Source organism: Python bivittatus, unplaced genomic scaffold (assembly GCF_059951505.1).
Source record: "Python bivittatus isolate LINGU-HERP-01145 unplaced genomic scaffold, Pbiv_v1 ctg000480_np1212, whole genome shotgun sequence".
In the NCBI taxonomy this organism is placed as follows: Eukaryota; Metazoa; Chordata; class Lepidosauria; order Squamata; family Pythonidae; genus Python; species Python bivittatus.
Window position 1 is genome coordinate 34902728 of NW_028277075.1, and position 12829 is coordinate 34915556.

General features: G+C 35.5%; 1 protein-coding gene across 1 annotated transcript; it reads left to right on the top strand.

The window, feature by feature from the left end:
• Positions 1 to 373: 373 nt before the first annotated feature.
• LOC103053060 (embryonic protein UVS.2-like) lies at positions 374 to 12271 on the top strand. The gene is made up of 8 exons (XM_007429905.2): positions 374 to 485; positions 1209 to 1387; positions 3468 to 3549; positions 4643 to 4770; positions 7221 to 7336; positions 9903 to 10128; positions 10849 to 10967; positions 11989 to 12271. The coding sequence occupies exons 1-8, from the start codon at positions 400 to 402 to the stop codon at positions 12214 to 12216; spliced, it is 1164 nt and encodes a 387-aa protein (XP_007429967.2). The 5' UTR covers positions 374 to 399; the 3' UTR covers positions 12217 to 12271.
• The last annotated feature ends 558 nt before the right edge of the window (positions 12272 to 12829 follow it).

The window sequence follows — 12829 nt, forward strand, 5'->3', positions numbered from 1 at the left end:
ACCTCAAGCATGTTGTAACTTTCCCCTCTATAAGCCTATCTCAACAGAAAGGCTCCAAAGGAATGTTGGTTTCCAGGTCCTTTGGCCAAAATGGGACTATTTCCTAGCCATGCAATAAGTAGGAAAAAAAACCCTGTCATTTGAGTGGAGGCCATTTAAATAACAACAACAACAACAGCAGCATTAAAGCAATCTTTCATCAAACATAAACTTTATTTTCCAGAAGCAACTGTATTTACTATCACAGTAAACCCCAGAAGTGAGCAGTTTTTCCATATTAGCAAAAATGATTTTTTTAGAACTTAACATACGGGATATGAGATAGCACAGTGCATTCCTTTATCTCCTCTATAATATTTTGTTTCAGCTATGGAGCACAAGGATGTGATAATTGAAGCTATGAAAGAATTTGTCACCCTGACATGTATCCGGTTTATCAAACACACAGTAGAATATGACTACATAAACGTTGTCCCTGGAGATAGGTAAGGAAAACTTACCCTTCAAGAATTAACACTACTGTATATTTCTTGAATTATTTCTACCATTATATTTCTATATTACAACAAAGATGTAATGTAAAGGTGTAAGATGTAAGCACATATTATGTGGATTAAGCTCAATATATTTCTTAGCAAAGATAATAAAACTTCAAACCAGTTCCTAGAGCATAGGTGGGCTATTTTTGTTTTAAACCACAGACATCCCACTAGTTAAAAATGCAATGCAATGACATTGAACCAAATATTTTCCTTCCCTCTTCCCCTCCTCTTTGTGGCTGAACTGTTTTGCAAAGCAAAATAGATTTGTTAAGCCTAGTAAAGGACTAGACAATGGAGAAACCACAGTACAGGAAGGCTGTCTTCTCTGGCCTCTCTTTCTGAGTTTCCTGAAAGCATCTGGGTGGCCATTATAGGACACAGAATGCTGAAGATGGGCCATTGCCTAATCCAGCAAGCCTCTTACATTGTTATGTTTTATCCCTTCTTCATATTTTTTTGCTTACCCAAGCCAAAAGCTTTGTCTCATTCAGCAAAAATTAGCTACATCCCCCCCCCCCCACCTTGAAAATACATCCCACTGAATATAATGGAAGTTGCTTCTAAGTAAACGTGCATAGGCTTACCTTGTTCTTTTATGGACAATCATTTTATGTTCCTTAGAATATAATTTAGGTAAGACTGCTTTTTCCCTTTCTGAATTATCAGATGCTGGTCCTACTTTGGAAAGATTGGAGGCAGACAGCAACTCAGTTTGTTGAAACATGGCTGCATATATAAAGGATTGATTCAGCATGAGCTCAACCATGCACTAGGTTTTCTACATGAACAAGCCCGGAGCGACCGAGATAACTATGTTAAAATCAACTTGGAATATGTTGCCGAAGGTAAGCCCATTAGCACTCAAGTAGAATTTCTACTATTGCCTGAAGGGAGTGGTCACTTTGTCATTTCTATTTCTTATACTTGTCTATCCATCAAAGCATTCTGGACATAATGTGCATTAAATCTATGTGCTAGAATTGGATAGCTTTATACATACGCATATGTACACTTTAAATGACACAAGGCAATTTAGCCATAATCAGGGAATGGTTTTCAATGAAGATTTAATTAGGCCTCCTAAATAACTGGAAAAGCTCAGACTGCTCTGAGATTCTGAAGTTTGCAAAGCAATCAGACTGTGACTTTGAAATGAAGCTTGGCCTAGTTTTTCCTGGCTTCTGCTCACAATAAATACAGCTAATAATATTCTAAATGTGTTACAGTGTATTGTAGAAGCTATGCAAGTACACCTTCCTTTATTTCTATATGGTTAAGTTCTCTGATTTGTGTTGGTCTGAGCCTCCTGATAGAGGCTTCATGACTACCTCTCCTTAAATGGGGGGGGGGGGAGCACTTGTAGCTTTAGGTGTTACATTAGCTACTGATGAGTAGGAGGTGCTGCACAACCTGTTTTGTCCTTATTGGGAGTCTTCAAGGCTAGGTGTCCTCTACACTAGATGCTGTATGTTCAATTCTCTAATGAGATTTCAACCTAGTATGGAGGATACCTACGCTTGAAGAACCCCAATAAGGACAAAACTGGTCATGGTGTGTCTCCTACTGGTCAGTAACTAATATAACATCCAAAATGTATTGTTTACAGTACATTGAATAAGAAAAAAAAATAATGAGTAAGATGAATCAAATTCCTGTAAGGCAGCAAATTCCAGGGCACTGAGACCATAACTAAGAAGTCCTTGCTCCAGGTTCTGCCGGTCTCATTTCTTCCAGCAAAACAAGTTCTGCCAAGGTTTCCTCTTCAGATGCTAATGAACAGGAAAGTGATCTGGAAAAGGAAACTCCTGGAGACGTTTATAAGCCTAGGCCATATGGACTTTTAACATGTAAAACTGGGACCTTAAATTGTGGTGGGAAAATACAATGCAAACACAACACTACCTCTGACTTCCAGAAAGCCAAACAAAGGCAAAGATGCTTTCAGATGTCTTCAGGGACAAGCTCCTGTAAAGCATGGATGAAAAATTTTCTGGCCCTTTTCAGTTATTATAGAATGAAGGCTTTTTTACTCAGATGTTTCAATTTAAGTATTCATTTCCACTCTGGGAAATCATGACTTCAGGGCTTAGATATTCCTGCTTTCCTTTTATTTTATTATTAAATAATTAGAGGCAATATAATGAAGCTTACTTAATCTTGCAAATCACATACTTACAGACTGGCACTGGGATGTTTTGTAATATAATGGTATGTATGTTTTATTGCTAACTAGCCTTGCTGCCAAAGAAGACATTTCTTATATTGTATTAGTTCCTCTACATGACTATGATATTTCTTCATTCTTCTCTCGCTGGGTTCACATACTGTATCATACTAAACTTTGGTTTAACTCCGGTTTACCAAGTGAAGCACAATGACCGCCTTCTCACAACACACTAAGCCATAAATCTTCATTTATAAACTACAGCTATTAAATTCAGATATTACTCTAAGTGTAAAAACAAGCAAACCACATGGTGGTTTAATGTATTGTGTGAATTCAGTACTTTGCCCCCCAATTGCTTTTTTCTTCAACAATGATCATCTTCTATTTTCTTTTGACATTTGATTTAAAGATGTTTATTTCTTATGTTACTATCTTTATCACAATGGCTGAATTCTATCCTTTATTATTTATAGTAGTAATTGAATTCTATTTTTAATTAACAGTTTTAATGGCTAATTGGTTCCCTTGGGTGCTATGTTATAAGATTGAATTAGATTAGGTAGATTAACAAAATCATTTTACAGGATGAAGTTTAAAAGCAATCAGAAATTTACAAAGTGTTTGACAATTAAACTGTTGCTATATTCACAAATTGTTAGTTCTAAAATATATGGATGAAAACCAGGCCTTCCTCATTTTTTCTCTGCGTGTTTTTGTGGGTGGCCAATCTATTTATTATTTACTTTCATATATTACAGGAGAACAGGGGAATTTTGAGAAAGAGAACACAACCAATCTGGGTCTGCCATATGACTATGATTCAGTTATGCATTATGGCGCGTAAGTTTACTGATTGACTGACTTAAATAATTTATGTGGCCACCCAACTTCAACACCACCAGTATGGGCACATACAGTAGATCTTAAACCAAAGAAGATGAACAATTTGAATTAAAATCCAAGTTTTGTCTCAGAGCATCTTTTCTTTTCTGACATAACTCCTTGTGATTATAGAAGAAAGTTAGACTCCTTGTTTATTTGTTTTCAGATAAGAATCCTTCTTTTAAAATCAGAAAAAAATTATCTTCTTTCTGGTTTCTTCTTTTGAGAACAGCATTTAATTTCTGAAAAGTATGGAAGCAGGGAGAAGGTTAGAGGTTAAACTACAAACCATGGCTATGTAATTCTCTCTTAGCTTAGCAGTTGGGCAATCAACCAACTGTAGTGTTTGGGACTTCATTCTTTTCTACAACAAAATTCTAACACAGCCGAGTCATGACTGGGAGTCTTCTGCCAAGTTGTTCCAAGAGCTCAATTAAGGGTTAAGTGTCTGGACATCTGTGATTTATGCCACTTCTGGGTGTGAGCTTGGCAGTGTATGAGAACCGATAACACAATTGTCACAGGGGAAAAAAGCCATAAACAAAAACCTGCTAGCTCCATAGAACTTTTGGCTGAGAAGCACGGCCAAGTGATAGTTCTTTGATTGTTATTCAATGTGTTTGGCTTTAGGAATAATTTGCCCCAGTTAAGGAAAGATTCAAAAAAACTGAAACCAGTCGTTTCTCATCTAATTCAACAAAAAACAAGAAAAAAAGATGAACCAGAACAATTCTATTAGCTATAAGGAGAGTTTTCTGTTGTCTAATTCTCTCCACGTCCCCACCCCACCCCACCCCCACACTGAATATTATTATTTGGAAATTCTTATTAAGATAGGTTTTCTTCCTTCCAATAGAAGGGAAAAATTCTCATTGCCAACAATTCATTGTTGCTGAATTCAGATCTCGTGCTTATACGTGACAAATGTCTTGGGATATTATCCTGGTCATTAATGGTTTTCTAGGATTGTCATTCAGATATTATCTAAGATATGGACTTTTAATAAATTTGCCAGAATGGAGTTTGTAATTTGTTCCTATTTTTTTGGCAGGTATGATTTTTCTAATACTGCTGGAAAACCAACCATTGTCCCCATTCCTAATGGATCTGTACCAATTGGTCAGAGAGTAGGGCTGAGCAACTTGGATGTGAAAAAAATCAATAAGCTCTACAATTGCAGTGAGTTATAAAATCATATTACAATTCACTTTTCATCTAACATTGTGAATTTTTATAACATTGAATAACTGGACAGCCAATCTAATAAAATAATTGGGCATTGCATGACATCATTCAACATAATGCTTTAAAGATAGGGAATAATTTACTGTACACCTGTTACATAATAGAAATAGGCTCAAAATATGGAGTATTTTGTATAAATATGGAGTTGAAGAATAATGCTGAATGTGATAAGAGCAATATGTGACGAAAGGAATGTGTGCCATGCTTAGTGAGTGATTCTGGAAGTAAAACAAGGATGCATGATGTCATCTTTGTTATTTAAAGTATTTATGGTTAAAGAAATGTATAATGAATATTTCTGATGACTTATATTGGTTGGGGACATGCATGTTTATGTACTTGAGAACCCAAATAATTTACAGCATATGCTAAATTATATTCTGCAGGGAAGAGTATGGATCTGAAAATGTATGCATTAAAGACAAAATAAATGGAGTGAACAATTATTCAAAACTGGTGAAAAATTAGAGCAAGTACATGAATTGGTGTATCTTGATAGAATGTTTACCAAAGATGGGAAAATGAAAGGAGAAATGTTAAGACATGCAAATGTTGGTAGGAAAGTAATGATTTGTTACAAGGAATTAATGCTTGTTGAAAAAAGCTAAAATGGCTTGCTTTAAGAGTGTGCTTCTGTCCACTTTGGTATATGGAACTGAGTGTTGGCTATGTCAGAAGAAATATAACATTAAATTAAATGGAATAGGAATGAGTTATTTAAGAAGTGCACATGATAAATAAGGGGAAAAGAAAGGATCAAGAATGAATGGATAATGAATGAAAGTGGACTGAATACAAAAGTGAGTGACCAGTTTGTTGACACGGTTTATTCACATAAATTGAATGAAGATCAAATCTCTAAACAAATGTATGAAATAAGAGTGAACAGACTGAAAAGAAGGGAACACTCAGAAAGTGGTAGATCAATGGAGCTGAAGAGATCCTGAGAAAGAGAAGGGTGAGAAATTTTAAAGAATAAAGGGCAACGTATGAAGTAGTGTATGGTCATAGTGAAAGTAAGATTTTCTTATTTACATGCTGTTTTTCTATGCTTTGCATAACACTGCTTATTCCAAAAAAGAATAGCATGAGAGAGAGAGAGAGAGAGAGAGAGAGAGAGATGATAGATACAGATACAGATACAGATACAGATACAGATACAGATACAGATACAGATACTGACATGTATGTATGCCTACTCATGAAATCTTATTGATCTTGCAAAACACTAAGGTGCTTATTGTATTGATTATTGCACTGCATAAGTTACTATAGTTTTCCAACCTGAAAATTATTATAGGTGAGTGGTGTAATCCAGCTGATTCTTTAGGAGGCACTGGGGGTCTTGAAGTACCTGGAGAAAACAAGAGACCTCTGGAATGGAAGACAGCCAGAATGCATTTGTATCCAGTGTGGGTTTTAGCTTTGGTATTGTAAAACAGATGATGAGCAGAGGATAGGTGGAGCTTTATATCCAATCATCCAAATAAAGCATGCTAAAATTCGTGTGCTATGAATTATGGACCTCAAATAGAAATGAGATGGGCAACTATGACTCCAGAAAATGTGTTGAACAAAAGAGCTATTTCAGGAGTGGGGTGGCCATGACAGGAATGTCACTGTGGGAATGTCATCTGATCTCAGGGAGATGCACAGTTCACACTGAACCAAGAAGATAATACATTTGCTTAGATTCCCACCATTATTTCTCAGATAAGGAGGTGGGTTTCTGGCATTAGAAGGGTGTGGCTGATGCAAGTATGTAATGTGTAATGCAATTCTCATTTGTGTAATGAAATCATCACATACATATCATCGTTTTCCTCTCCTTGTCTCTCATTATGGAAGTCTAGAGCTGTGATAGGAGAATCACATATGATGTTTCCAATGCAACTGTAATGTATGAGGGCATACTGCACCCATTTACATTTCTCCATCTGTTTACCTACCATACTGGAGACTGATAATGCTGCTTCTATGAAAGCAAAATGTATCCATCAGCTAAATGCCAGAAGCTCTGCCCTTGCCAACAAAAGAAGACAGAGTAGGGATCATGCACTGCACATGCTAAGGTTTCCAGTAATATAAAAGCTATTCTTTTGCACCCTTTTCTGCCTCCCCTACAGTAATAATATTAAATATCTTGATCTTAACTGAGCTAAAAATTCTGAATACATTGTTCATTGTTGATTTGTGAGAGCAGTGGGCATTAACAGGCATTTCTCTGACACTGAATTTAATTACTACATCATCTTCTGCAAAAGAATGACCCTTTATTAAGGTACATTGAAAGATGTTTAATAAACAGTGAATCTAGATGATTTAGCTGAATTTTCTGTTTGCATGTCTCCTCTTCCTTGCCAACGTGTTGTTCTGTCCTTTAGATTATTGTAGCACTGTGCTACGTAATCCAAGTGGCCATTTCTGCTCCGATAATTACCCCCATTCATATCCCAACAATGTCACATGCCTGTGGCTCATCCAAAATCTACAAGGAAAGGTAAGATGTTCAAATCAGGTTTTCCAATTGATACATCAGAGTCAGCCAATAATATCTAGATGTGATACAAAATGTAGCTATGGATAATGGGGGAGCCATGTTTCCTTGTTGTTACTTGTAAACTTTAGGGATGTGCATTCTAAGGATCTTTGAAAGTAGATTTCTTCTAGTTCATCAGCCACACGTCTAGGCAGAAAGTCCCATATCAGAAGTAGAAATACTTCTCCAGCCTGAACTCCACATTTCTTCATGACTGCCCTTCCATGGGCTCTCTGACCAGGGTGAGCAGGAACAAAGTAAAATGTGGATAGAGTTAAAGCAAAAGAAGACAGGGCCACAACACATTTTCACTCATTTACACGTACATGCGTACACATGCAGTAGACAGCCACACACACAAAAAAATCCTGATACATTCATTCATATCCACACAAGCATACATTTAAATGTTCATGTTCACACCTACTTTCTCAAGTGTTGATTTACCGGGGTAACAGTACCTGGGGAAAAGAAAATTTAATGTTTAATTTCATTGACTAAGATTTTATTCCAACTTTTTTTTCTTTATCTTTAAATGTTTAACTTATCTAAATCATCAGAGTGTTAATAATCTCCAGTCAACACTTTATAAACACCACTGTAATATAATGTACCACTTGGGTTTTCAAAAAATATTTATTGTGTTTTATAATAATACAATAATATATTTAAAAAGAGCAAAAAAGATTTCCCTTTCAAATGTCCCCCAACCATGGCATTTAGATTTGAAAATAACCTTTCTTAGAGCTAAGTAGAAGCTTTTTCCCAAACCTAATTGTTGTGCATACTTGAGGTGACAGGATGCTTCAAGGCAGAAGGAGGATTAACTTGAAAAAAAGAAAAAAAAACTTTCATTGAACCAAACCCAAATACTATGCAGGTTTATAAATGCTTTGCCTATTTTTGCTTTAAAATGTGTATTAAGCAAGAGCACCTGCAAAATGTGAATTCTCCCTCATAATTTCTGGGGAGGATACTTGCAAATCTATTGGAAAGGATATCAAAATGAAGGATAGATGGGTTTTATTAAAATATATATATATTTTTTTTACTGTTTTACTTCACCTTTTCTGAGGAGAGATACTTCAAAGTACCAAGAAAGTGGAGGTCATTGGCCAATCCTCTTTAGAAGCCTTTAACCCAAAATGCATACTAACGAAAGAAACTGTGACAATTAAGAAAGAAAAACAAACACTGTCTTGGATCATCTTTCTCCAACTTGACAAGCTCACCAAACAACTATAATTTCTAAAAATGTGGGAGGGCAATGGGTTGGGAAAGGCTGATATATTTTCAGTGGAGAAGTATGGAGCATTTATCCAATTTTCATTTCTGTTCTTGGGCTGGTGCTTTTGCTTATACAGTTTTGCATATGGAGTTAATAGATCTTCATTGACTTTCATGTGTCAGTATTATAAACCATTCAGCAAGCCATTTCTCAGATTTAACAAGAGCCACTTGAGAAATCTGTGAGCCAGAGCTGACCCAAAATCCAGTGCAGGCATGGATATGTTTGGGAATATGTACAAAGCTAAACAACTTGAGAAAACGATCAAACAAGGAGAACACATTTTTTAAAAAGAAATTACTTGAATATAAAAAGTTTTCTTCAGTGGTCTTACTTGCTCATTCTCACATTTGTTTTCTTGCTGTTGAATTTCGTGATGTATCAGAATTCAGTGAAAAACATAGTTACTGACACAGTGCTATGCTCTACATATTCCATGTACAGAACCATATTCATTATCTTTACTGCTGATTTTGCTTTAATTTTTGCAGTGAATAATACTTAATACTTAGCAACTTTTTAAATGAATCTCATAAAAGAAACAGGTAGATTTATTTAAATTATTTGGTCTATTTCAGTCCTATGTGTAACCAGCTACTAACCTACTAGAAGGTAGTTGACAACAGAGCAACACTCTTTGAAAGCTTATGGTATAATTAGAGATAAACAGTATGTTTTTATGCTCAGACAATAAGCTGAAACAGAGATGGCGTGAGCTTTATGCTTAAATGCTAATTAAAAAGAAAAGAGCCTTTAGAACTCTTTATGGAAAAGTTAGAGTACATGGATGGATGGATGGATGGATGGATGGATGGATGGATGGATGGATGGATGGATGGATGGATGGATAGATAGATAGATAGATAGATAGATAGATAGATAGATAGATAGATAGATAGATAGATAGATAATGAAGAGACTATAAGGAAATTCTGTTGCACTGCAGAGTATAGAATTAGTTGTTAAACAGATTAGTCCCATCATGTTCAGCATCTCTGTATCAACCAGCTCTTAATTCTGATGCAGAATGAAACATATTACATACATGGCAAATAATACATCTATAGTATGATTGGGGTGTGATCAGCTATATATGATGAGGGTTTTTTTTCAGCAGCTTCCCTGTGGTATGTAGCATGTGCTATGTCAGTTAAGGTATAGTGAAATATAAGAAGATACATTTAATAAGAAACAGATTTAAATAACTTAAAGCTACTTATTTTTCTTATTCTGCTTTAGGTCTTCTTGAGTTTTCATGTTCTTGATCTCCAAAATTCCCCAAACTGCTCCTCTGATTACATCCGAATTTATGATGGAAGCAGTAGAGAAGGCCAGATTCTCATTGACAAGTTTTGTGGGACAGGGCAATTACCTGCTGTGGTGGCTTCTGGGAACACAATGCTTGTGGAATTTGTAAGTGATGAGGATGAGACTGCAAGAGGGTTCATGGCCTCCTACACACATGGTACGAACAGTATTCAAGTCTCATTGCTAGTATTTGTGAAGTGACAAAGCAGATCTATGCAAAACAAATCACTTGCAATGGTTTTGCAAGATTATCTGTAGCATAGGTTAATTTTACACCTTCCTTTGGAGAATCTCATCAAATTCTCTAAGTGCAACTTTATGACCTCTAATTCTTCAAACTCTATGACTTCTAATTTGGTGCTTATCTGCGAACCAGTTTGAATTCCAGTTTACTCAATTCCACTAAATATCAATGCCACTAAGTTCAAAGTAGCCCAAATTTTTTCAGGCCTATCACCCGGTAGGAGGATGATAGTCCTAGGATGAAGTTATCCGCTTTGTCCTTTATCATTATTATTTCAGACTTGTGAATTGGCACAGGATTTCAGAGTTTGCCATTGTCCGCCACCCATGAAGCATGGTATGGATCAATAATTGAACTGGCTGATCTCTCACATGTCAGCAGCCACCTTCTATATCACTCTTGGCTTCTGCAGTTTCTATTTCTACACTAACCAAGAAAAAAGTGAAAAAGTAATAACAGTTTCCACTGCTCTACAAAGATTTTTTTACCAAGTCTTGTATTCCTACTTACTCTCAACAACCCCATAACTAAAATGAAAAAAAAAAATATCTTGTTAAATGTGTAGGTAATGAGGTACTTTTGTGTTAATCTTTTTTAATTTATTTATCTGAAGTTCTCTTTTCTTAACCATAGTAAAATGTGGAGGAACATTCACTAATACTTCAGGAGCCATTACTACTCCAAACTTTCCTAAAAGATACCCTCCAAATCAAGCTTGCCTGTGGATTATCAGTGCTCCTCCAGAAAACAAGGTAAGAGGCAGTTGTGCAAGGGACAGTGATAGGGCTTTCTATGGTAAAAGGTCAAAACGGTCCTACTACTTATTCTGTTGAATATAATGTGTTGTTTCTGTAAAACTAAAAGTATAGTCAAATCCCTTTTCCATTAATAACAAGGACAACCGTGGGTAGAGGTTAAAAAAAGTCAAAATGGTGACTGCAACCACATGATCAAAGCCTCCCAACTTTTTTTGTACAACACACATAAAAATGGGCAGAGTTTTGATCACACAGCACTGGCTTTCATCTTGACTGTTTTGACCTACCACCCCCACTCCCACAAACACCCCTGATTATGAAGAAATTTGCATTCCATTTGTCCTATAATTTGAAAACATCTAAAGAAGCAAATTATTAATGTGTTCAGAATAGAGTACCAGATTATATACTTTTCTAACTGAATCAGGTATATTTCTCTTAGGGACGAGCCCAGATGAATCAAGAAATGCATAAATATTTTTAACTTATTTTGTCTATTTGTTAGCAAAATAGTAACTATTCTCTCATCCTGTTTTAATTATAAATCTTTATGGTAAAATCTGTATTTATTTGATTTAGGGATAATCAGAAACCTAATTTGTTTTAGTGAGTCTGGAATTTGTGAGCCTGAAAATATTTTATTAACTGGTAACATAGATTTGCTATTATTGATTTTGAATAATATTCCAGCCAGTCATATCTAGGAATTTGCATTTTTTCATAATTGTTAGGACATTGTATATTTCATATTTTGTTATTATTTGATTAAGGTAAAATATTGATACTCTTTCTAACCATAGGGCTTGGATCATATATTACACTAAACAACGATTGATGGGTTTGTACAGCATGCTAAGTCATAAGTCATAATTTTTTAAATATAGTGGCTCAGTTCACATAAATGATTTGTAAGAATCTAATCCAAATCCTGATTCTCACTGTTCAAACTTATACTGTGATGCCAATTTTAGATTAAATGTACTCACAATCGTGTACCTTTTTCTGGATTCCTCAGATATCTTTAACCATGACCTCTTTTGAACTGGAAGACATTGATGGCTGTAGATATGACAGACTTGTCCTTTATGATGGCAGCCAAAACAGTTCTCCACTTATTGGCACTTTCTGTGGAAAAATGGAAGTTCCCCGCTACACTTCAACTGAGAACTTTCTTCGTATAGAGTTTTACACCGACTTTGCTTTTCAGTTTTCTGGATTCAAACTGGACTACTCAATTGATTAAGCAGAGCTTCTAGAGTATCTGAGCTTTAGTTTGGGGTGTGTGTTGTGAAAAATTATCGAACAGTGAATATAATATAGTTGGCTTAATAAATAATTGAATCACTTATGTAATCAGAAGTTTTATTCTATTCTGTGCTTCCAACACATTAGAGTTTTAATTACTGGGATAGATAACATCAATTCAAAAGAATTTCAAGAGTTTATTTATGCAAAGCTTATTAAAAACAAGACCACACATCTTATTATACCTAATCTGTAAAATTGATTAACACAAGGCATGGAGATAGCTACTAACTTGAATAGCTTTAAAAAGAAATTAGATAAACTCATGGAGGACAAATCTCTCAAGGGCTATTTGTCATGAGACTCAGTATTGCCACTGGGTTGAAGACTGCATGTCTCCAAAACCATTTTCAGGGGAAAAATTGCATCAGAAGAAAATGTCTTTGTCTCATTCTTGTGAGCATCCTGGAGTCATCTGGTTGGTCACTGTGAAAAACAAAATACTGCTGACTAAAATGGACCAGGAATGAGGTTGTCAAGAGAGAACCAGCATTTTCCATGCTTGAAACTTTATGTCAATTTAAACCAGTTACCTCCCATGGCCTTGAAAA